The sequence below is a fragment of the Ascaphus truei genome, chromosome 10 (genome assembly GCF_040206685.1).
Source record: "Ascaphus truei isolate aAscTru1 chromosome 10, aAscTru1.hap1, whole genome shotgun sequence".
Taxonomy (NCBI): Eukaryota; Metazoa; Chordata; class Amphibia; order Anura; family Ascaphidae; genus Ascaphus; species Ascaphus truei.
Genome location: NC_134492.1, coordinates 57,346,033 through 57,372,814, shown reverse-complemented (window position 1 = coordinate 57,372,814; position 26,782 = coordinate 57,346,033). Strand labels below are relative to the sequence as shown.

The following is a 26,782-nucleotide window of genomic DNA, read 5'->3' as shown; positions in this document are numbered from 1 at the left end:
CCTTGCTGTCTCTTGTCCCCTCTTCCCACTCTCTTTCCTCCACCATGCCCGGCTCCTCTTTGCACTCCTCCCCTCTCTCTGCACTCCTTGCCTTACTGTGTCTGTTCCTCTCTGTGCACACTATTCTCCCTCCTCCCTTACTCATCTCATCTGTCTCCTCTCCTTGCGGTTTCTCTGTTTCCTCCTCCTAATCACTTCGCTGTCTTTCTTCCCCTCTCCTTACACTCCCTCCTACCCAATGTGCATACTGCTCTCCATTCCATTCACAGAGAGGGGGGAGGGGGGGAATGTACGGCCTCACTGGCTGTCCTGGGTGAGTGACCGACCACCCAGCCTATCACAGAGGGATGTGCACAAACATCCTTAGAGAAATATATGTGTGTGTATGTGTGTGTATGTGTGTATATATATATATAGCACTTAGGACTGTTTAAATAAGTTTCTCTCTCTCCCCCCCCCCCGCCCTTCTCACCCTCCCTGTTTCTGTCTCTCTTTGCTCCTCCATCTATGCCCCCTACTTCCATCTTTCTCCCCCCTCTCTCTCCCCCTTCTCCCTCTCTCTCTTCCTCTCTCCCCCGCTCTGTCTCTCCTCTTCCCCCTCACTCTTTCTTTCTCTCCCCGTTTCTCTCTCCCCACTCTCTCTTCCCCCTCTCTCCCCCTTTTCCCTCCCCTTCCCTTTCCCTTCTCCCTCCCCCTCGCTCTTCCCTCCCCTCTCTCCCCCCACTCTCTCCTCCCTCTCTCTGCCACCCTCTCTCTCCCCTCTCTCTCTCTCTCCCCCTACCTCTCTCTCTCCCCCTACCTCTCTCTCTCCCCTCTCTCCCTCCCTCTCTCCCTCCCTCTCCCCCTCTCTCTCTCCCCTCCTCTCTCCCCCCTTTCTATCTCCCCCTCTCTCTCCCCCCTTTCTATCTCCCCCTCTCTCTCCCCCCTCCCTCCCCCTTCTCTCTCTGTCTCCCCTTCTCTATCGGCCCCCTTCTCTATCGGCCCCCTTCTCTCTCCCCCTTTCCTCTCTCTCCCCCTTCCCTCTCTCTCTCCCCGCTCTCTCTCTCCCCTCTCTCTCTCTCCCCTCTGTCTCTATCCCCTCTCTCCCCCCCCCCATTCTCTCTCTCCCCCAGTCTCTCTCCCCCATCTCCCTCCTCACTGTGTGAGGCGTTTCATACTCTGCCAGCTGTCAGGATTTGTCCTGTCCCATTTTCTCCAGATGAGCAGTGGCGTAATTAGGGCGTTTGGGACAGAAAGCTGTTACCCGGAGCTGCTTTCCCTTAATTACAGCGGGTCATCGTCTATTTCCTGAAGCACATTTCTGGGGACTTCTCGTTACTAACCCCTTCAGTGCCGGGGCGGCCAAGCAAAATAGTTCATAAGAGCAATATTAACCCGCTCTTTGCCAGGATTTACATAGAATATAAATCTATTTTCTATTTATTTCAAACATGTTTTATCCCCCGCGCCCAATTTTGAGGAAACTGTTTTTGTGACAATCTGTTTGCTCCTCCGATATGTTGTGAAGCGGGACTTTGCTTTTAATCCCAGAAACGCAGAACTGCGGAGAGTGAAGAGGGTGGGGAGAGTGAGGGGAGTGAGGGGAGTGAGGGGAGTGAGGAGGGTGGGGAGAGTGAGGAGGGTGAGGAGGGTGGGGAGAGTGAGGGGAGTGAGGAGGGTGAGGAGAGTGAGGGGGGTGAGGAGGGTGAGGAGAGTGAGGAGGGTGAGGAGAGTGAGGAGGGTGGGGAGAGTGAGTAGGATGGGGAGGGCGGGGAGAGTGAGGAGGGTGAGGAGAGTGAGGGGGTGAGGAGAGTGAGGGGGTGAGGAGAGTGAGGAGGGTGGGGAGAGTGAGGAGGGCGAGGAGGGTGAGGAGAGTGAGGAGGGTGAGGGGGGTGGGGAGGGTGAGGAGAGTGAGGAGGGTGGGGAGGGTGAGGAGAGAGAGGAGAGTGGGGAGGGCGGGGAGAGTGAGGAGGGTGAGGAGAGTGGGAAGGGTGGGGAGAGTGAGGAGGGTGAGGAGGGTGGGGAGGGTGAGGAGGGTGGGGAGGGTGAGGAGAGTGAGGAGAGTGAGGAGGGTGGGGAGAGTGAGGAGGGTGGGGAGGGTCGGGAGAGTGAGGAGAGTGAGGGGGATGAGGAGAGTGAGGGGGGTGAGGAGAGTGAGGGGAGTGAGGAGAGTGAGGAGGGTAAGGAGAGTGAGGAGAGTGAGGGGGGTGAGGAGAGTGAGGAGGGTAAGGATAGTGAGAAGAGTAAGGAGAGTGAGGAGAGTAAGGATAGTGAGGAGAGTAAGGATAGTGAGGAGAGTAAGGATAGTGAGGAGAGTAAGGATAGTGAGGAGAGTAAGGAGAGTAAGGATACAGTAGTGCGGATAGTGAGGAGAGTAAGGAGAGTAAGGAGAGTGAGGAGAGTGAGGAGAGTAAGGATAGTGAGGAGAGTAAGGATAGTGAGGAGAGCAAGGAGAGTGAGGAGAGTAAGGATAGTGAGGAGAGTAAGGAGAGTGAGAAGAGTAAGGAGAGTGAGGAGAGTAAGGATAGTGAGGAGAGTAAGGATAGTGAGGAGAGTAAGGATAGTGAGGAGAGTAAGGAGAGTAAGGATACAGTAGTGCGGATAGTGAGGAGAGTAAGGAGAGTGAGGAGAGTGAGGAGAGTAAGGATAGTGAGGAGAGTAAGGATAGTGAGGAGAGTAAGGATAGTGAGGAGAGTAAGGATAGTGAGGAGAGTAAGGATAGTGAGGAGAGTAAGGAGAGTGAGGAGAGTAAGGATAGTGAGGAGAGTAAGGATAGTGAGGAGAGTAAGGAGAGTGAGGAGAGTAAGGATAGTGAGGAGAGTAAGGAGAGTGAGGATAGTGAGGATAGTGAGGAGAGTAAGGAGAGTAAGGATACAGTAGTGCAGATAGTGAGGAGAGTAAGGAGAGTAAGGAGAGTAAGGATACAGTAGTGCGGCTGGTGAGGAGAGTAAGGAGAGTAAGGATACAGTAGTGCGGAGAGTGAGGAGAGTAAGGATAGTGAGGATAGTGAGGATAGTGAGGATAGTGAGGAGAGTAAGGAGAGTAAGGAGAGTAAGGATAGTGAGGATAGTGAGGAGAGTAAGGAGAGTAAGGATACAGTAGTGCGGATAGTGAGGAGAGTAAGGAGAGTAAGGATACAGTAGTGCGGATAGTGAGGAGAGTGAGGAGAGTAAGGAGAGTAAGGATACAGTAGTGCGGATAGTGAGGAGAGTAAGGATACAGTAGTGCGGATAGTGAGGAGAGTAAGGAGAGTAAGGATACAGTAGTGCGGATAGTGAGGAGAGTAAGGAGAGTAAGGAGATTAAGGATAGTGAGGAGAGTAAGGAGATTGAGGAGAGTGAGGATACAGTAGTGCGGATAGTAAGGAGAGTAAGGAGAGTAAGGATACAGTAGTGTGGATTGTAAGGATAGTGAGGATGTGAAGATGGTGAGGAGAGTGAGGAGATTGAGGATACAGTAGTGTAGGATGGTGTGGAGAGTGAGGAGAGTGAGGAGGGTGAGCATAGTGAGGAGAGTCAGGATTACGAGGAAAGTGAGGGTAGTGCGCATAGTGAGCACAGTGAGGGTAGTGAGCATAGTGAGCACAGTGAGGGTAGTGAGCACAGTGAGGGTAGTGAGCACAGTGAGGGTAGTGAGCATAGTGAGGGTAGTGAGCGTAGTGAGCATAGTGAGGGTAGTGAGGATAGTGAGCATAGTGAGCACAGTGAGGGTAGTGAGGACAGTGAGCATAGTGAGTATAGTGAGGATAGTGAGCACAGTGAGGGTAGTGAGCATAGTGAGCGTAGTGAGGTTAGTGAGCATAGTGAGCACAGTGAGGGTAGTGAGCATAGTGAGCACAGTGAGGGTAGTGAGGGTAGTGAGCATAGTGAGGGTAGTGAGGATAGTGAGGGTAGTGAGGATAGTGAGCACAGTGAGCACAGTGAGCACAGAGAGCATAGTGAGGATAGTGACCAGGGCCGCCAACAGAAATCTTGGGGCCTGGGACAAATTAAAAGAGCAGCCCCCCCCCCCCAACCCATAGCGCACCCCCCCCACCGAACCCATTTAACTGTTTTCTTATTGTGATACAGAAAAAAACATTACAATACAACCTGTTTATTTTTATATTTTCAACAAAAGACATGTGACTGCCTGTCTGGGTGAGTGGGTGGGTGAATGACAGTGGGTGAGTGGGTGAATGACAGTGGGTGGGTGAGTGTGATGAATGACGGTGGGTGGGTGAATGACGGTGGGTGGGCGAATGACAATGGGTGGGTGGACGAATGACAGTGGGTGGGTGGGTGAATGAGGGTGGGTGACAGTGACAGGGTGACAGTGACTAGGTGACAGTGACAGTGACTGGGTGACAGTGACTAGGTGGGTGACAGTGACTGGGTGGGTGACAGTGACTGGGTGGGTGACAGTGACTGGGTGGGTGACAGTGACTGAGTGACAGTGACTGGGTGGGTGACAGTGACTGGGTGGGTGACAGTGACTGGGTGGGGTACAGTGACTGAGTGACAGTGACTGGGTGGGTGACTTACTTTGACCGGGTGGGTGCTGGTGCTGCTTCCTTCTTCCTTGCCCCCCAGTCGCTTCCCCCCCTACCCCCGATATCCCTGCGGCAGCTGCCCGGGGCGGGAGGGGCACGCGTGAGAGGTGGGCTCAGGGGGCACACGAGAGGTAGGTTAAGGGGGCACGCGAGAGGTAGGTTAAGGGGCACGCGAGAGGTAGGTTAAGGGGGCACGCGAGAGGTGGGCTCAGGGGGCACGCAAGGGGTAGGTTAAGGGGGCACGCGAGAGGTGGGCTCAGGGGGCATGCAAGGGGTGGGTGGCTGGGGGGGGGTGGGCGAGACTGGCGGGCTAATCCCGCAGCTGTTGCCCGGGGCAGGAGGCGCGCGTGGGGGAAGTTGGGTTGGGGCGCGGGGGAATTTTAACAACATTAGGGGCCCCCGGGCAAAGCAGTGCACAGGGGGGGGGGCTGCCTACAAAATCACTCACATGAATAAAAATGTAAATTAACGATTTGTTAACGAATAGTTAATATCCCCTGAATATCTAGTTTACAATTTATTCTGACATCTTACTGTTAGTGTTATTCATAAAACAATCTTTTATATAACTTTTACAATACCTCACAAGAGAAACATCACTTTGCTATAACTGCAGTACAGTGAAAAAAATCAACACTGGGATGATGTTTTTGCAGGGAAAATATAGAAGATAAATGGGCAGTGTTTAAAACATTATTAGAAAAGCACACTTATCAGTGTATACCCTTGGGTAATAAGTATAAAAGAAATAAGTCAAAACCAATGTGGCTAAATAAACAGGTAGGGGAGGAAATGGACAAGAAGAGGAAGGCGTTTAGATTCTTTAAATCAGAAGGGACAGAGACATCGTATCAGAATTATAAGGAATGTAACAAAAATTGCAAAAGGGCAATCAAATTAGCAAAAATGGATAATGAAAAAAGGATTGCAATAGAAAGTAAGGTCAACCCTAAAAAGTTCTTTAAGTACCTTAATAAAAAAAAAATGAGAAAAGAAAATATAGGACCCTTTCAGTGTGAGATGGGTATGCAGATTATTGGAGATAAGGAAAAAGCTGAGGTATTAAACAAATTCTTTGCCTCTGTGTTTACCAGGGAAGAATCAATTTCAGTTGTAGTGCCGCAGGAGGAAGCCACAACCTCCAAATTAATGAACAATTGGTTAATTGAGGAAGAAGTTCATAAGCGACTTGAAAAAATTAAAGTTAATAAGGCACCTGGCCCCGATGGCATACATCCAAGAGTTCTCAAGGAGTTAAGCTCAGTAATAGCAAAACCATTATATTTAATATTCAAGGACTCAATTTCCACAGGCTCAGTACCACAAGATTGGCGTAAAGCAGATGTGGTGCCTATATTTATAAAGGGAGCTAGATCACGACCGGGAAATTACAGACCTGTAAGCCTGACTTCAATAGTAGGGAAACTACTTGAAGGTTTAATACGGGATAATATTCAGGAATACCTAATGGAAAATAAAATTATTAGTAATAGTCAGCATGGATTTATAAAGGATAGATCTTGCCAAACTAACCTTATTTGTTTCTTTGTGGAGGTAAGTAGGAATTTAGACCAGGGTAATGCAGTTGATGTGGTCTACTTAGATTTTGCAAAGGCTTTTGATACGGTTTCACACAAGAGGTTGGTGTACAAAATAAAGAAAATTGGACTCAGTAATAATATATGCACCTGGATTGAAAACTGGTTAAAGGGCAGACAACAGAGGGTTGTCATAAATGGAACTTTTTCAGGTTGGGCTAAAGTCGTGAATGGATTACCTCAGGGATCGGTTCTGGGACCCATGCTTTTTAACTTGTTTATTAATGACCTTGAGGTTGGGATCGAGAGCAAAGTCTCCATCTTTGCTGATGATATTAAATTGTGTAAGGTAATAGAATCAGAGCAGGATGTAATTTCTCTTCAGAAGGTCTTGGAGAGACTGGAAACGTGGGCAGGTAAATGGCAAATGAGGTTTAATACAGATAAATGTAAGGTTATGCATTTGGGATGCAAGAATAAAAAGGCGACTTACAAATTAAATGGAGATATATTGGGGGAATCCTTGATGGAGAAGGATTTAAGAGTGCTTGTAGACTGCACGCTTAGCAATAGTGCCCAAAGTCATGCAGTAGCTGCAAAGGCAAACAAGATCGTATCTTGCATCAAACGGGCAATGGATGGAAGGGAAGTAAACATAATTATGCCCCTTTACAAAGCACTAGTAAGACCACACCTTGAATATGGAGTACAATTTTGGGCACCAATCCTAAGAAAAGACATTATGGAACTAGAGAGAGTGCAGAGCAGAACCACCAAATTAATAACTTATGAGGAGAGGCTAGCTAAATTAGATTTATTTACATTAGAAAAGAGGCGTCTAAGAGGGGATATGATAACTATATACAAGTATATTCGGGGACAATACAAGGAGCTTTCAAAAGGACTATTCATCCCACGGGCAGTACAAAGGACTCGGGCCATCCCTTAAGGTTGGAGGAAAGGAAATTTCACCAGCAACAAAGGAAAGGGTTCTTTACAGTAAGGGCAGTTAAGGGCAGTTAAAATGTGGAATTCATTAACCATGGAGGCTGTGATGGCAGATACAATAGATTTGTTCAAAAAAAGGTTGGACATCTTTTTAGATGGAAAAGGTATACAGGGATATACCAAATAAGTATACATGGGAAGGATGTTGATCCAGGGATTAATCCGATTGCCAATTCTTGGAGTCAGGAAGGAATTAATTTTTCCCCTTAATGGGGTTTTTTGTTTGCTTTCCTCTGGATCAATAAGTAAGTATAGATATAGGATAAAGTATCTGTTGTCTAAATTTAGCATAGGTTGAACTTGATGGACCTATGTCTTTTTTTTCAACCTCATCTACTATGTAACTATGTAACTATGTACCCCCTTTTTTATCTGAAGAAATATCACAATAAAGACAGTCACTGGTACAGACATACCCCACATTAACGTACGCAATGGGACCGGAGCATGTATGTAAAGTGAAAATGTACTTAAAGTGAAGCACTACCTTTTTTCCACTGCATGTACTGTACTGCAATTGTCATATACGTGCATAACTGATGTAAATAATGCATTTGTAACAGGCTCTATAGTCTCCCCGCTTGCGCACAGCTTCAGTACAGGTAGGGAGCCGGTATTGCTGTGCAGGTAGGGAGTCGGTATTGCTGTGCAGGTAGGGAGCCGGTATTGCTGTGCAGGTAGGGAGCCGGTATTGCTGTGCAGGTAGGGAGCCGGTATTGCTGTGCAGGTAGGGAGCCGGTATTGCTGTGCAGGTAGGGAGCCGGTATTGCTGTGCAGGTAGGGAGCCGGTATTGCTGTGCAGGTAGGGAGCCGGTATTGCTGTGCAGGTAGGGAGCCGGTATTGCTGTGCAGGTAGGGAGTCGTTATTGCTGTGCAGGTAGGGAGTCGTTATTGCTGTGCAGGTAGGGAGCCGGTATTGCTGTGCAGGTAGGGAGTCGGTATTGCAGGGCAGGTAGGGAGCCGGTATTGCTGTTCAGGACGTGCTGACAGGCGCATGCGTGAGCTGTCGTTTGCCAATTGGGCGATATGTACTTACTCGCGAGTGTACTTAAAGTGAGTGTCCTTAAACCGGGGTATGCCTGTATATACTTCTAACCTATGCAGACTGTCGCTCCCAGCCTCCTACGCGCTCACTAGCAGCAGGCACCGGAAGTGCTGCACTGCTAGGCTGTGAGCGATTGTGACGCGAACCGGGGGGCGGGCGGAGAGCGAGCGAGCGAAGCCTGGGCTCCACTTCCGGGCGGGGGAGAGCGAGCGGAGCGCCGGGCTTGGGGAGAGCGAGCCCTCCTAGCTAGACTTAGAATGGAGATTTTACATTTTTAGCATTGGTGGGTAGGGTGGCCAGATGGCTTGTCCAAAAATACTGGACACAATGGTAAAAGTTGTGATGCCTCCAATACATATAAAATATAGCCCCACCTCCCCAATACATATATATATATATATATATATATATATATATATATATATATATATATATATAAAAACACCTCCTCAATACATATAAAATATAGCCCCACCACACCCATACATATAAAATATAGCCCCACCACACCCATACATATAAAATATAGCCCCACCACACCCATACATATAAAATATACCCCCACCACACCCATACATATAAAATATAGCCCCACCACCCCAATACATATAAAAATATACCTCAACCACCCCCATATATATTAAATATACCCCTACCACACCCATATATTAAATATACTCCTACCACCCCCATATATATATTAAATATACCCCTACCACCCACATATATATTAAATATACCCCCACCTCCACAATACTTATAAAATATAACCCCACCACCCCCATACATATAAAAATATACCCCACCACCCCAATACATATAAAATATACCCCCACCGCCCCCATACATATAAAATATACCCCCACCTCCCCAATACATATAAAATATACCCCCACCACCCCTATATATATAAAATATATCCCCACCACCCCATACATATTAAATATACCCCCACCACCCCCATACATATTAGATATACCCCACCACCCCCATCATATTAAATATACCTCCACCACCCCCATACATATTAAATATACCCCCACCACCCCCATACATATTAAATATACCCCCACCACCCCCATACATATTAAATATACCCCCACCACCCCCATACATATTAAATATACCCCCACCACCCCCATACATATTAAATATACCCCCACCACCCCTATATATATAAAATATACCCCCACCACCCCCATACATATTAAATATACCCCCACCAGCCCCATACATATTAAATATACCCCACCACCCCCATACATATTAAATATACCCCCACCACCTCCATACATATTAAATATACCCCACCACCCCCATACATATTAAATATACCCCACCACCCCCATACATATTAAATATACCCCCACAACCCCCATACATATAACATATACCCCTATCACCCCCATACATATTAAATATACCCCCACCACCCCCATATATATTAAATATACTCCTACCACCCCAATACATATTAAATATACTCTCACCTCCCCCCACATTGTACCTTATCTCCTGCAGGACACAGACAGCACGTCTCTCTGGCCCGCCGGGGTGTGGGCTCCGCCCCCGCTGTCCTCTGGTTGGCTCTCCTCTCCTCCAATCAGGGACAGCACACCAGTCCTCCTTGCTCTGCCCAGCCACCGTCCCACCCCTCCCTCTCACTGCCTCCGCCCTCTCAGCACTTAACGCTCGCCGGACACCTGGCAACCCAATGGTGGGCACACATGCGCCGGGCGCGTGGGCCCCCCCTATGCTGTGGGCCCCCCGGGCAACTCCCCACCCCAGCGTGCCCATATATTAAGACGGCCCTGGTTGGCGCGCGCACGGGGGAAGTTAGGTTGGCGCGCGCAGCGGAATCCCATGGCACATCCCCTCCGTCCCACGTTGGGAACCAGGGGTGGGCGCGGGCGGGCCCACAGGCAGCAGGACAGATACCCTGCTTGCCCTGCGCATGCGCGCGGAAGAATCGCCGCCATTTAAAAAAGAAAAAAATTCTTTAACGGGCATGGCCGGGCCCCCCTGACTCACGGGGCCCGGGACGCCAGTGCCCTCTGTCCCCCCCTGTTGGCGGCCCTGATAGTGAGCATAGTGAGGATAGTGATCCCAACGTAACATTTGTCACACATGACAGATTGGTGTTTGCAGTGTTTATTGCTTTTTTAAACTTGCTGTCAGAGTGGCATCTTTATAGGAGAGACTCCCATCTGTCTTCTGGGACCTGCAGGGCAAGTGAGATGGATCTCTTATTTACTTTTTCTCTCTTTGTTTGTCTGGCAGTCTCTCTTTTGCTCTCATTCGCTCAGTCTTCTCTCTCTCTCTCTCTGTCTCTCCCCTTTGCTCTCTTTCTGTCTGTGTCTCTGTGTCTGTGCCTATCTGTCGCTGTTTGTGTCTGTCTGTCTCTGTGCCTTTGTCTGTCTCTCTCTCTTTCTGTGTCTGTCTTTCTCTCTTGTTCTTTTTCTCTCTGTGACTGTCTCTGTGTGTCTCTGTGTGTGCCTGTCTCTCTCTTGCTCTCTCTGCCTGTGTGTGTGTCTCTCTCTCTCTGTCTCTGTCTCTGTCTCTGTGTGTCTCTGTGTCTCTGTGTCTGTCTCTCTCTCTCTCTTGATCTGTTACTCTCTCTCTGCCTGTACTGTATCTCTTTCTCTGTCTCTCTCTGTCTCTCAAATCAAATCAAATCAGCTTTATTGGCATGACGAAAGAACATTTCAGTATTGCCAAAGCGTGAATAATAGGGGGTGGGGGACAATAATTACACGAATATTAGGGGTAGGGTATAATGATTGCAGGGTATATGGGTAACAGTTTCACACAGGGGTGTGGGGGTTAGTGGACGTCTCTCAGCTTGTGGCAGGTGCTGATATAGTGTGCAGCTAGTTCTGCTGTGGTTTCATCTTCTCCCAGGAGGATCGCTATTTTTTGGTTCTCTTCTGTATTATTAAAGTTCTGGATAACAGCAGTGAGTTTCTCTCTCTGTCTCTCTGTGATCCCACAACAGGCCCTTGAGATGTTAGCTGTTAGACTAATATGTGTCCCCTTAACATACCTGTGACTCTCCCCTACGGTCTGTCTTATGACTGTAATGTGTATACCAGATTGGATAATGCCTATTAACCCATTGCAATCGCTGCTCATGTGACCCCATGCATACATCTCCTCAGTCACTATTTCCCTGCACAGGCCATTCCAATTTCTCATTGACACAAGAGAAGCCAATGAGAAGATATATACAAACGTCTGCCCAGTGGAACTGGTCCCTTTAACCACATGGATTCACAAGCAGCAATTTGCTTCCGAAAAAAGGCGACTAATCGTCTTGTTTATTGGAAGTGGAAGCGACGCAGACATCTGTGTGTTACTTTTTATGCATTACCGCAATCTGTCTCCCACATGTCCTGGGAAGGGTGTTTGCAATGAAGATGCACAGCTCTCTGCCCACATATCACTGATTGCTGTGGAGCTCAGGAGGTGGGACCCGTTTCAGTCGCACAGCACGTGGCGCACGTGGCCTTGGCGTGCGTGGGTTTGGCATATGTGGGCTTGGTATACACGGGGCTGGCATGCGTGGGCTTGGTATACACGTGACTAGCATGCGTGGGCTTGGTGTACACGGGCCTGGCATGCGTGGGCTTGGTATACACGGGCCTGGCATGCGTGAGTTTGGCATGCGTGGGCTTGGCATGCGTGGGCTTGGTATACACGGGCCTGGCATGCGTGAGTTTGGCATGCGTGGGCTTGGCATGCGTGGGCTTGGTATACACGGGCCTGGCATGCGTGAGTTTGGCATGCGTGGGCTTGGCATGCGTGGGCTTGGTATACACGGGCCTGGCATGCGTGAGTTTGGCATGCGTGGGCTTGGTATACACGGGCCTGGCATGCGTGAGTTTGGCATGCGTGAGTTTGGCATGCGTGGGCTTGGTGGACACAGGCCTGGCATGCGTGGGCTTGGCGTGCGTGAGCTTGGCGTACGTGCGCCTGGCATGCGTGGGCTTGGTGTACACGGGGCTGGCATGCGTGGGCTTGGCATGCGTGGGCTTGGTATACACAGGCCTGGCATGCTTGAGTTTGGCATGCGTGGACTTGGCATGCGTGGGCTTGGTATACACGGGCCTGGCATGCGTGAGTTTGGCATGCGTGGGCTTGGCATGCGTGGGCTTGGTATACACGGGCCTGGCATGCGTGAGTTTGGCATGCGTGGGCTTGGCATGCGTGGGCTTGGTGGACACAGGCCTGGCATGTGTGGGCTTGGCGTGCGTGAGCTTGGCGTACGTGCGCCTGGCATGCGTGGGCTTGGTGTACACGGGGCTGGCATGCGTGGGCTTGGCATGCGTGGGCTTGGTATACACAGGCCTGGCATGCGTGAGTTTGGCATGCGTGGGCTTGGTGGACACGGGCGTTGCATGCGTGGGCTTTGTGTGTGTGGGCTTGGTATACACGGGCCTGGCATGCGTGAGTTTGGCATGCGTGGGCTTGGCATGCGTGGGCTTGGTATACACGGGCCTGGCATGCGTGAGTTTGGCATGCGTGGGCTTGGTGGACATGGGCCTGGCATGCGTGAGTTTGGCATGCGTGGGCTTGGTATACACGGGCCTGGCATGCGTGAGTTTGGCATGCGTGGGCTTGGCATGCGTGGGCTTGGTGGACACGGGCCTGGCATGCGTGGGCTTTGTGTGTGTGGGCTTGGCGTATGCAGGCCTGGCGTTCATGGGCTTGGCGTTCGCAGGCTTGGCGTGCGTGGGCTTGGTGTTCGTGGGCTTGGCGTTTGGGGACTTGGCATACGTGGCACACTTTGTTGTACACAGACACATGGAGAATACTCCCCGGCCTGTTCTGGTTTCAGAACACCTGGTCCTGCTTTATCTCAGGAGGGTGGGGTTACTGTGCACAGGTTAGGCTTGTGTGCCTGCAACGAATGTTAGGATGTTGAGTATCTCCACATGCTCCTGATCTCCGCACCGCGCACTGAGGGGCCATTTTGGGGCTAAATTCCTGCACCCGGTGCATCAAAGAAAAAAATCCCATTTATTCAAGTGGGACTTTTATCTTTTGATACTTATGGTGCACACATGGACAGGACCGACAGCAGCTCTCCCGGGGCCCAGGACTAAACTTTCCACCGGGGCTCCCAATCATGGTGTCCTGGGGTCCAGGGATCCCCCCTCCTCACACACCACCTCACTCTCTCACCCCCCTCACCCTGCCTCCCTCTTCCCCGCACTCTTACTCTTCCTCCCCCTCTCTCTCACACCCCTCCTGCTTGCTTCCTCCTCTCATTCTCTCCCTCCTCCTCCTCACCCCCTCCTCTCACACTCAATACCCTGTCCCTCTCACTCAATCCCCCTTCCTCTTACACTCAATATCCCCCTCTTACTCTCCTCCCTCCCTCTCCCCCCTCTGTATCCCTCCCCCTCACTCTGCCCCTTCTGTCTCTCACTCCCTCTCCCCTCTCTTACACCCACCTCCTGCTTGCTTTCTCCTCCTCTCATTCTCCTCACACCGTTCTCTCAAACTCAATCCCCCCTCCCTACACTAATTTTCACTCCTTCAAAAAACACACACATGCACGCACACTTCCTCCCCACAACAAGGTGACCTTGTGGTGGGGGGCGGGGGGGACCCTGGTCCCGCAGTGGGAGATGCGGAAGTTAGGCCTGGGACGGGGGCATTGGAGTGAATGTCCGGCCGCAGCAGCTAGGGGGAGAGCTGAGACCCGACCTCAAACAGAGGCCTGGCAGTCGGACACAGAAGTTGGGCTTGACCCAACTTTCAGCACCGGCCGGCCGGGTCGTGGACAATTCTCCCAGCTCTTCTCGCCCTGTTGACGGCCCTGCATATGGAAGCACACTGGCCTTGATATATAGATGCCAGAGATGTCACCCTCCCAGGAAGCAAACTCGGCGAGATTCGGTGTTTCTGACCCAAGCGGTGCTGGGAAACCTGTGTAATGTGGCAGCCATAAGCTTATAGGGGACCCATGTTATAATGGATAAGAAGCAAAGGGTGACACTGTGTGCTCATCTGCATGTCATTACCCAAAATCCTTGGCGGCAATAGAAGCACTGTATGCTAAGAGATAATGGGGAAGAGCAGGGTATGCAGACCTGTCGGGATTTTTATTTGGCCCAAAAATTAAATTGCAGCAGAAAAGTGCCGTTTTTAAATAGTGAGGCTTGGCTGAAGTGTAAAATGAGTGAGAATCCCAGAAAGAGGTTTCAGACCACCTCCCCAGCAGTGCAAGATCTGTGTAACACTTTCCTGTTTGTGATCATTTGTTGCCAACGTTTCCAGCAGTTTGAGCTGCAAACTGCAACAATAGATAGTGTTACCTTAGTAATATAAGGATACATTGTAGTTGCTGCGTTACACTGACTGAAGGGTTGATTGATTGAAACTGAAAGGTGGCCATTAAGTGAACCCAGGAAAGCAAGATCTTTGCGGATCGATCACGGCAGAACCAATCAATCAGCAGCTTAGGTAATTAGTTTTCAATAAAGGTAATCAAAGGTGGAGTATATTAAAACCAACATTTTTATGAAGTATTTTTTTAAAGTGCCGCTTGGATTAACTCTTTACACTGCAGCCTTTTCATGTGATTGTCAGACGCGTTTATCTATTTCTCCGTGAAACCCGCAAAAGTTCGTTCAAACCTTTTTTGTTCTTCACAAACCGCACGAAAACCATGCTGTGTTGCCTACGTTTATCCGGCGGCAGAGTTGCTATTTTTTGAGGGGTTGTTTTATCACGTGCGCTGAAGCAAACTTTTCCAGTTCCCTTTACTCGAAAGTGAATTTCCGCCTTCGCTCATCAGCCGTTTTCTTTCCCGAAGGCGGAAAAAGTCGCCAAAAGCCGAACGTCCGAAGAAACGCAGCCGCTTCGGACTTCAGCCAAGACATTTTCCCATCTTTCTCCCACGTGTAAAGTGAACCCCAAAGTTCATCAATGTAACCCCCAATTTTATCAAATTAATTGATGCGTAACATCACCATGAAATAATAATAGCAGGGGGTCTCCGGACCTGAACCCCGTTAATTTCAGCTCCGGGAACCCCCTGCTCCCCGAGATACTCACCACCGTAGGGGGCGTAGGTAGCTGCTCCACAGGTTTAAATATCCCAGTCTCGCTGGCCAATAGGAAGCCACAAGGGATGATGTCACGGCTTTCTATTGGCCGGCGTGACGAGGGAGCTTCATGGTCGCCATTACGCTAGCCCCAGATCGCCCAGCCTGAGCTGCTACCCGCACCCCCTACAGTGGTGAGTGTCTCCGGAAGCAGGGGGGCGCTGGAGCTGAAATTAATGGGGTTCATCCCCAGAGACCCCCTGCTTCATCCCTATAACTCTGAGCCACTGATTGAGCCACCTGTGCTGAAGCAGGCATATCCTGAAAACCTGACCTGTTGGTCGCCCTTGAGGACTGGAGTTGGCCGCCCCTGGTGTAGACTTTATATACCCTGTGGGTCAATAAGTACTTTGTTCCTTGCCACTTTAATACCTGTAATGCTTCTAGAGGTTCTATGCCACCCTGGCATGGGAGGGGTTAATTTGTTCCGTACGCAGTGCCTGCGGTATTTCTGTTAAGGGCTTGGCGCTGGCGCTGCCAGGAAGCCGGTCTCTGGGCTGAGCTAAGTAATGCCTTTCCCAGAGATGAAACTTACAGGTCTCAGCCGAGTATTTTTCCTGTATTTCTGTCCTGTAACATTCCTTCCCGGTGAGGTCTAATCCTCTGGTGCACCAGGGCGCGAGTAACGAGGGCGAGCCAGAGCGGCCTGCAAATGTTCCACTGAAAGAGGACATTTCTCCTAGGGGCAAAGTGTACTAATGGCAGTGACATGGTTAAGGGGTCAGTCCCTCCTAGGGGCAAAGTGTACTAATGGCAGTGACATGGTTAAGGGGTCAGTCTATCCTAGGAGCAAAGTGTACTAATGGCAGTGACATGGTTAAGGGGTCAGTCCCTCCTAGGGGCAAAGTGTACTAATGGCAGTGACATGGTTAAGGGGTCAGTCCCTCCTAGGGGCAAAGTGTACTAATGGCAGTGACATGGTTAAGGGATCAGTCCCTCCTAGGGGCAAAGTGTACTAATGGCAGTGACATGGTTAAGGGATCAGTCCCTCCTAGGGGCAAAGTGTACTAATGGCAGTGACATGGTTAAGGGGTCAGTCCCTCCTAGGGGCAAAGTGTACTAATGGCAGTGACATGGTTAAGGGGTCAGTCCCTCCTAGGGGCAAAGTGTACTAATGGCAGTGACATGGTTAAGGGATCAGTCCCTCCTAGGGGCAAAGTGTACTAATGGCAGTGACATGGTTAAGGGGTCAGTCCCTCCTAGGGGCAAAGTGTACTAATGGCAGTGACATGGTTAAGGGATCAGTCCCTCCTAGGGGCAAAGTGTACTAATGGCAGTGACATGGTTAAGGGGTCAGTCCCTCCTAGGGGCAAAGTGTACTAATGGCAGTGACATGGTTAAGGGATCAGTCCCTCCTAGGGGCAAAGTGTACTAATGGCAGTGACATGGATAAGGGGTCAGTCCCTCCTAGGGGCAAAGTGTACTAATGGCAGTGACATGGTTAAGGGATCAGTCCCTCCTAGGGGCAAAGTGTACTAATGGCAGTGACATGGTTAAGGGGTCAGTCCCTCCTAGGGGCAAAGTGTACTAATGGCAGTGACAGGCTTAAGGGGTCAGTCCCTCCTAGGGGCAAAGTGTATTAATGGCAGTGACATGGTTAAGGGATCAGTCTCTCCTAGGGGCAAAGTGTACTAATGGCAGTGACAGGGTTAAGGGATCAGTCTCTCCTAGGGGCAAAGTGTACTAATGGCAGTGACATGGTTAAGGGATCAGTCTCTCCTAGGGGCAAAGTGTACTAATGGCAGTGACAGGGTTAAGGGATCAGTCTCTCCTAGGGGCAAAGTGTACTAATGGCAGTGACATGGTTAAGGGGTCAGTCCCTCCTAGGGGCAAAGTGTACTAATGGCAGTGACATGGTTAAGGGATCAGTCTCTCCTAGGGGCAAAGTGTACTAATGGCAGTGACATGGTTAAGGGGTCAGTCCCTCCTAGGGGCAAAGTGTACTAATGGCAGTGACAGGCTTAAGGGGTCAGTCCCTCCTAGGGGCAAAGTGTACTAATGGCAGTGACATGGTTAAGGGATCAGTCCCTCCTAGGGGCAAAGTGTACTAATGGCAGTGACATGGTTAAGGGATCAGTCTCTCCTAGGGGCAAAGTGTACTAATGGCAGTGACAGGCTTAAGGGGTCAGTCCCTCCTAGGGGCAAAGTGTACTAATGGCAGTGACATGGTTAAGGGATCAGTCTCTCCTAGGGGCAAAGTGTACTAATGGCAGTGACAGGGTTAAGGGATCAGTCTCTCCTAGGGGCAAAGTGTACTAATGGCAGTGACAGGGTTAAGGGATCAGTCCCTCCTAGGGGCAAAGTGTACTAATGGCAGTGACATGACAAAGTGGGATAGAGGTCTGGTATGGGCCTATGAATATTATATATATATATATAGATACTGTATATATGGCTTTGCTGTGAAGGGTTTAGTTTGGGAATGTGACACAGAACTTTGCTACAACTCCAGGAAGGAAACTGTTAAGATAGAAAACAATGCAGCTTCGAGTTGCCACATTGGTGCGGTTGGGAACTGCAGCGGGTTTTAGTTTGGTCAGAGGATATTAGTTTTCTGTTTTTTGTTGGGCTAGAGACCGTTTGCCAAATCCGACTCATGATTTATGCTACCTCAGAGGAGAGTAATGATTTAACAAAGACATATAACTTGCTATATTTCATTTTATCATATGTGTCACTCACTCATCTTATTGCCCCATATAACCTCTCCCTATATCTCCTCCTATTACCCCATATAACCGCTTCCTATAACTCCTCCTATTACCCCATATAACCGCTCCCTATAACTCCTCTTATTACCCCATATAACCGCTCCCTATAACTCCTCCTATTACCCCATATAACCGCTCCCTATAACTCCTCCTATTACCCCATATAACCTCTCCCTATAACTCTTCCTATTCCCCCATATAACAGCTCCCTATAACTCCTCCTATTGCCCCATATAACCGCTCCCTATAACTCCTCCTATTACCCAATATACCCACTCCCTATAACTCCTCCTATTACCCCATATAACCGCTCCCTATAACTCCTCCTATTACCCAATATACCCACTCCCTATAACTCCTCCTATTGCCCTATATAACTGCTCCTTATTATTCCTCCTATTACTCTATATAACCGCTCCCTATAACTCCTCCTATTACCCCATATAACTGCTCCCTATAACTCCTCCTATTACTCCATAAAACAGCTCCCTATAACTCTTCCTATTCCCCCATATAACCGCTCCCTATAATTCCTCCTATTACCCCATATAACCTCTCCCTATAACTCCTCCTATTACCCCATATAACCGCTCCCTATAACTCCTCCTATTACTCCATATAACCGCTCCCTATAACTCCTCCTACTACCCCATATAACCTCTCCCTATAACTCCTCCTATTACCTCATATAACCGCTCCCTATAACTCCTCCTATTACCCCATATAACCGCTCCCTATAATTCCTCCTATTACCCCATATAACCTCTCCCTATAACTCCTCCTATTACCCCATATAACCGCTCCCTATAACTCCCCTATTACCCCATATAACCGCTCCATATACCTCCTCCTATTACCCCATATAACCACTCCATATAACTCCTCCTATTACGTCATATAACCCCTCCCTATAACTCCCCCTATTACCCCATATAACCGCTCCCTATAACTCCTCCTATTACCCAATATACCCACTGCATAACTCCTCCTATTACCCCATATAACTGCTCCCTATAACTCCCCCTACTACCCCATATAACCTCTCCCTATAACTCCTCCTATTACGTCATATAACCGCTCCCTATAACTCCTCCTATTACTCCCTATAACGCCTCCTATTACCCCATATAACCTCTCCCTATAACTCCTCCTATTACCTCATATAACCTCTCCCTATAACTCCTGCTCCTTATTATTCCTCCTATTACTCTATATAACCGCTCCCTATAACTCCTCCTACTCCATAAAACAGCTCCCTATAACTCTTCCTATTCCCCCATATAACCGCTCCCTATAACTCCTCCTATTACTCCATATAACCGCTCCCTATAACTCCTCCTACTACCCCATATAACCTCTCCCTATAACTCCTCCTATTACCTCATATAACCTCTCCCTATAACTCCCCCTACTACCCCATATAACCTCTCCCTATAACTCCTCCTATTACCTCATATAACCGCTCCCTATAACTCCTCCTATTACTCCCTATAACGCCTCCTATTACCCCATATAACCTCTCCCTATAACTCCTCCTATTACCTCATATAACCTCTCCCTATAACTCCCCCTACTATCCCATATAACCTCTCCCTATAACTCCTCCTATTACCTCATATAACCGCTCCCTATAACTCCTCCTATTACTCCCTATAACGCCTCCTATTACCCCATATAACCGCTCCCTATAACTCCCCCTACTACCCCATATAACCGCTCCCTATAACTACTCCTATTATCCCATATAACCGCTCCCTATAACTCCTCCTATTACCCCATATAAGCTCTCCCTATAACTCCTCCTATTACCCCATATAAGCTCTCCCTATAACTCCTCCTATTACCCCATATAACCGCTCCCTATAACTCCTCCTATTACCCCATTTAACTGCTCCCTGTAACTCCTCCGATTACCCCATATACCCGCTCCCTATAACTCATCCTATTACCCCATGTAACTGCTCCTATTACCCCATATAATCGCTCCCTATAACTCCTCCTAATGACTCCCTAAATCACAAGCTGACAGCCTCGGGGCGCAATATACCTTGATATAATGATGCCACATGAATGCAAATGTGTTGTTTTGTTGAAGTGTGTATAATGCCCGTTATAAACAGAAGTTGAGTGTTTTGTCCTCTAGAAGATGTCTTCTTTTCCCCTTTGCATTGTGTTCTGGTTTTGCCAAATTATGGGTTAAACTGGGTTTTAGGGAAATGGTAAAATAGTACAATAAAACATTAAAAGGCCTAGAATATGTATAAAGTCAGAAAAAAACTATTAGCAAACTAAGATAATATTACTGGAAAACTTAACATAATTTGACATGGAACAGCTAAAGATGTCCACTTCTCCTGGAAGTTCTGATTTGGATTAATGCTGTGGTTGTGGAATGGGAGGTTCTGGCCGGTTCTGATTTCACACACTCAGTTCCGCCCAATTACCCATCTCTAATAATAATGTGTTTTGATAAATCTTTTCACCAGGGCGACATCCAGCAACTATTGATCAGTGACGACCCCAAAGCCGCCCATGACTACTGTGAACATTACATGCCGGACTGTGATACGCCGGCGCCCAATGTGCCCCAAGCCCAGGAGCCCGAGGTGAGTGTTGGTCGTGGGATTGAGTACTTCTCCTGGGAATCCCACCGATTGAATCGATTCAGCGATACGTTGATGACATATAGCAATACGTCTTCCGAATGAATGACTGGACTGTCCAGCAATGGTGGGGTTGAGCTGATATTATACGGAGCTTAATCAGGACTTCTTTGCATATCTTGCACATAGGGGGCCTTACTATGGGTACTGCTCTCTGCAGTAGAGATAACATGGGAAGACCACGTTGTAAACTAGGGACTAAGAGCTAAATTACTGGGTAACCCCCTCACACTCACCCCCATGTTGGACAGAGTCAGAAAGTTTTCCTTTAAATAAATATGTTTCCAACCATTTAAGGTCACGTGTGAGAGAGGGTGCAGTGTACAAGAGAGCTGTGATTAAATTAGGGCTGCCACCTACCAAGTGACTAATAGATTTACATCAAGATCTCAAGGGATATGTACAAAATGTTTATTTATTTATTATTATTATTGGAACATGATGTTATTTGTGCTCCTGCTAACGTGGAAAGACATGAGGGTAAAGACATATTGGATCTACAAGATCTTGGATCCACAAGATCTTGGATCTAGAGCCCCAGTTGGCTTCAGTATCTGAAACCCTTCGGGGAATCAGTGATTTGGGAGATCTCTGGAGATGCACCAATGATGACCTCTCATGTTGGTTCATTAGAAGGTGTCACTTCATGGAAAATAACCTTATGTATGCTGGACACTAAAACTCAGCAGCTGGTGGAATCGTAGTCCGAGCCACCTTTTCTCCCGATGTAGCCGCTGTTTTAGTCCAGTTGAGTTTAGAGAAAACGTATTGTTCTTTAGTGATGACTACTGAATGAACAAACTCATGCTTACACTGAGAAGCTTTCAGGCGCTAATCTTCCCTTTATTAGATTGGGTATGTGTGGCATCTGATCTGTAGATGGGAGATAGTTTGTTAGTTCTCTACAACATTTCAGAATAAATGTTACTGTCGTTCAAAGAACTATGACATGCAGCATTAAGTATTTACTCACAAAATCTAATTGGATACCTTTACCAATAATTCCTAGCATTGGGTGGGATGCCACTGTGTCCTTTCTTCAAATGTATCTTTCTATTAGTTCTGGTGGCATGTCTATTTGAGTCTGCCTATTGTGTAATTGTGTTCCTTTTGATACATTGTTGTATAATATTGATTCATGCAGACTTCATTGGGGTCTTTTTCATATACTTATCACAGTTTATAGATTATCTTTATTGTGTATGTGTATGTATGTATGTATGTATATGTGTGTATATGTGTGTGTGTGTATATGTGTGTATATGTGTGTATATGTGTGTATGTATATATATATATATGTGTATGTATATGTAAATACACAGGGCCAACGAGAGGGGGGGGGGCCTGTACACATTACAGGGGCTACATATACCCGACTACATATACATTTGCCGCAGTCTCGGGCCTGATGGGAAAGCGCTTACCTGTAGCGGCCGCCTCCTTGCTGCCGCCCTCCATCTCCTTCACCGCAGCATGAAATTACCATGGCAACGCGGCGCAGCGCGATGGCACATTAGTGACATCCACTGCATAATTTGACGCTGCGGTGAAGGAGAAAAAGGGCGACAGCGAGGAGGCAGCCATCACAGGAAAGTGCGGGGGAGGAAAGAGTTGCTGGGGGGCCAGGAACCCGCTCCCAGCGGCCCTGTATACACACACATATATACCTGTATACAAACACATATATACCTGTATACACACACATATATACCTGTATACACACACACATACCTGTATACACACACATATATACCTGTATACACACACATACCTGTATACACACAAATATATACCTGTATACACACACATACCTGTATACACACACATATATACCTGTATACACACACATATATACCTGTATACACACACACACATACCTGTATACACACACATATATACCTGTATACACACACATATATACCTGTATACACACACATATATACCTGTATACACACACATACCTGTATACACACACACACGCACACACACATACCTGTATATACACACACACACACACACACACACATATACAGTTGTGTGAAAAAGAAAGTACACCCTATTTGAATTCTATGGTTTTACATATCAGGACATAATAACAGTCATCTGTTCCTTAGCAGGTCTAAAAATTAGGTAAATACAACCTCAGATGAACAACAACACATAACATATTACACCGTGTCATGATTTATTTAACAAAAATAACGCTAAAATGGAGAAGCTATGTGTGAAAAACTAAGTATACCTTATGATTCAATAGTTTGTAGAACCACCTTTAGCAGCAATAACTTGAAGTCATCGTTTTCTGTATGACTTTATCAGTCTCTCACATCGTTGTGGAGGAATTTTGGCCCACACTTCTTTACAACGTTGCTTCAGTTCTTTGAGGTTTGTGGGCATTTGTTTATGCACAGCTCTCTTAAGGTCCCGCCACAGCATTTCAATCGGATTGAGGTCTGGACTTTGACTGGGCCATTGCAACACCTTGATTCTTTTCTTTTTCAGCCATTCTGTTGTAGATTTGCTGTGTGCTTGGGATCATTGTCTTGTTGCATGACCCAATTTCGGCCAAGCTTTAGCTGTCGGACAGATGGCCTCACATTTGACTAGAATACTTTGGTATACAGAGGAGTTCATGGTCGACTCAATGACTGCAAGGTTCCCAGGTCCTGTGGCTGCAAAACAAGCCCAAATCACCACCCCTCCACCACCGTGCTTGACAGTTGGTATGAGGTGTTTGTGCTGATATGCTGTGTTTGGTTTTCGCCAAATGTGGCGCTGTGCATTATGGCCAAACATCTCCACTTTTGTCTCGTCTGTCCAAATGACATTGTTCCAGAAGTCTTGTGGTTTGTTCAGATGCAACTTTGCAAACCTAAGCCGTGCTGCCATGTTCTTTTTAGAGAGAAGATGCTTTCTCCTGGCAACCCTTCCAAACAAACCATACTTGTTCAGTCTTTTTCTAATTGTACTGTCAGGACATCCACTCCTGGGAAGATTAGCAACTGTCTTGAATGTTTTCCATTTTTGAATAATCTTTCTCACTGTAGAATAATGGACTTTAAATTGTTTGGAAATGGCCTTATAACCCTTCCCAGATTGATGGGCAGCAACAATTTCTTCTCTAAGATCATTGCTGATGTCTTTTCTCCATGGCATTGTGTTAACACACACCTGAATGCTCCAGACTAGCAAACTGCTAAAACGTTGGCTTTTATAGAGGTGGTCACACTTGCTGATGATCAATTAGCCAAGGGCATTTGATTAGCAGCACCTGTCTGCTTCTTAGCATCTTAATTCCTATGGAAGCAGTAAGGGTGTACTTCGTTTTTAACACATAGCTTCTCCATTTTAGCGTTATTTTTGTTAAATAAATCATTACACGGTGTAATATGTCATGTGTTGTTGTTCATCTGATGTTGTATTTACCTAATTTTAAGACCTGCTAAGGAACAGATGATTGTTATTATGTCCTGATATGTCAAACCATAGAATTCAAAGAGGGTGTACTTTCTTTTTCACACAACTGTATACACACATATATATTTGTATACACATATATATATATATATATATCTGTATACACACATATATATCTGTATACACACATATATCTGTAATAACGAAAACAAGAAAAGAAAAGTATCCCAACTGAAGCACTCAAGCATACAAAAATATCACATTTATTAATAACATCACATGAAACAATAACCGTATAAACAATCAGAAGTATCCCTGAATAATAAAAGAATAAGCTATCGCCTCACCAATACAATACAGTAACCCTCTGAAAATAACCTGAGTGGGCAATACACGAGCTAGATAACCTAGAGGTGTGGAGGCATGTAATCTGCCTCCCATCACTCAGACCAGCCAGTCTCACACACACATATCAAATGACAATGACCCTCCCTAAGCAAAGCAGTATATAAACCACTAACACATCAACACTGAGAACACGCACACAATGAGACAGGTGATAATCCTAACAGATAACTCATTGGATTGAGGAAAATATAGCAGCAGAGCTGACTCCTGTGCATCAAGATGGATAAAAACATGCGATGAAAAAATGCATTTAGTAAAAATACACAGTGTCAATCCTTAAGTTAGTGAAAAAAGTACTTAGCCAGAGCCAAGCATGTGAGTCCAACATCGGAGGTAAACTGAAAGGGATGTTGCTGAAGATGAGGCTCCCAAAGCCGCTGGCGCTCCGTTGTAGCTTCACAGAGGTTCACCAAGTGATTCCACAGCGGGAGGGGGTGTAGCAAACTCAGGGACAGAGCGGAGTACAAACAGACATGAGCCCCAACGCGCACGTTTCGCCACCTGCTGCGTCCGGGGGCTTAACAATAATACTGACTCTGGATCTTTTTAAAGTCGCAGATTCCGTGATGTAGGATCAATTAGTGAAATGAGGGCGCTAGAGACAGCAGCGTCAATAGGGTCCTTCCATATCCACTCCTGCAAGGGGAGGGATAGAGCGGCCAGCAAAGTTGCTTAATAACTAGTTGCAAGTAAAGACACCAATAGGAGAAAGCACACAGTTAAAATTGAGACCAAAATATTTCATTCGTTAGACAATGTATAACAAACGTGAATATGGATGTGTATCTGCAAGACAAGTGCAAAGTTATCCATTCTGATTATCATTGCACTCAGTGCACAGAGATATTATGCACAGGCTACAATATACAGTGCAAACAGCATACACAGACTGCAAGGTGATTTACCAATATGCACACCCATATACCCCATCAGTTCACACATACAAAGAACTGCAGAACCACCATGATGTAATATTACAAACCAAAGGAAAATGAGCAGTTATGTGTAAGGTCAGCAGTTTGAACTAGGAGGATAAAATAATAACACAAGGGCAAACACCTCACAGGAACATTGCGTATCCCATATATTCGTTACTACCAGAAGGCAGCAATGTTCCCAACGTGACTTTCCAACGACATTCGCGTTGTAGGAGTAACCTTTCCAGGTCACCCCGCGAATCCCTAAGGACACCTGATCGATCGCAAACACTTTCAACAGACTAACTTAATTATGTTTTAATTGAAAGTGTTTTGCAACCGTGGTGAGTTTGCGGCCACCCTGGAGGTCCCGATCTGTGTTTTTAATATTGCGAACATGTTCTAATACACGGAACCTAAGCTCCCGTGTAGTCATTCCAATATAGATCATTGGACACGGACAGGCGAGAGAGTGCTCCACCGCCTTTGATTTGCAGTTAAGCTTGGATCTTATATCGTATTTATATGTACACTGGAGGAAAATCCAAATACGGTGCTCAGTAGCAAAGGAACCATAAATCCATATATGCTTCTTAATAATATGTATAGTCCCGTAACAGATGAATAATGATAAAACCTCGTGAGTCTCCTAGACCTGGTGCATGTATAACTCTCCTAAGGCACAGCTGAGTATGAACAGTCCATATGATAACATCCAAACACTATGAGATAATGGGATGGTTCTTTGATGGTACAGTATGTCAATAGGACAATAGTATTATATGGTATTTAGTTGTTCCTTTTGAATCATAAAACTCTGTCTTGCATATGTTTGCAAGCTGAGCACATACAACATGGGGTGAAACCTGTACTGACATATATACCTGTATACACACATATATATAAGAACAGTAGGGACACTGCACATAATGACTAGCAAGTGCACAGATTATAAAGAGTCAATATGAAGTAAATCCCTAACCAATGGCTTGAAGAAGGGGACATAGCATGTGTGTTTGTGTGTGTGTGTGTGTGTGCATGTGTATATATATATATACACATACATACACAGAAACACATATATATATATAGATCTATATATATACATATACAGGCAGTCCTCGGTATCCAACGTTCCGCTTACCAACGAACGCATTGTCCGACGCCAAATTTGCATATCCGATGGTCACCGCTGCCGATTAACATTGAACCCGCTTTCCCACCGTCTGTTAACCGACGGCGGTTTGCGGGACGCATTCCGTCGGATAACCGAGGACCCAGTGTGTGTGTGTGTATGTGTGTGTATGTGTATGTGTGTGTGTGTGTGTGTGTATATAAATGTAAATACAACTGTATGCTCATCTGCATGTCTTAGGCAGGTCTGCAACCCCGCCTTTCACCATTATCACCCAGCACACAGCACTTCCACTGCAGCAAGGGATTCTGGGAA

At 47.1% G+C, this 26,782-nt stretch overlaps 1 protein-coding gene across 1 annotated transcript in view; it reads left to right on the top strand.

The window, feature by feature from the left end:
• The window catches only part of LOC142503341 (uncharacterized), a 184,665-nt gene that overhangs the window by 42,745 nt on the left and 115,138 nt on the right, over nucleotides 1–26,782 (top strand). The window contains exon 5 of the mRNA XM_075615495.1: nucleotides 20,414–20,533. Within this exon, the coding sequence (XP_075471610.1) occupies nucleotides 20,414–20,533 (120 nt within the window). The remainder of the gene's footprint in view (nucleotides 1–20,413; nucleotides 20,534–26,782) is intronic.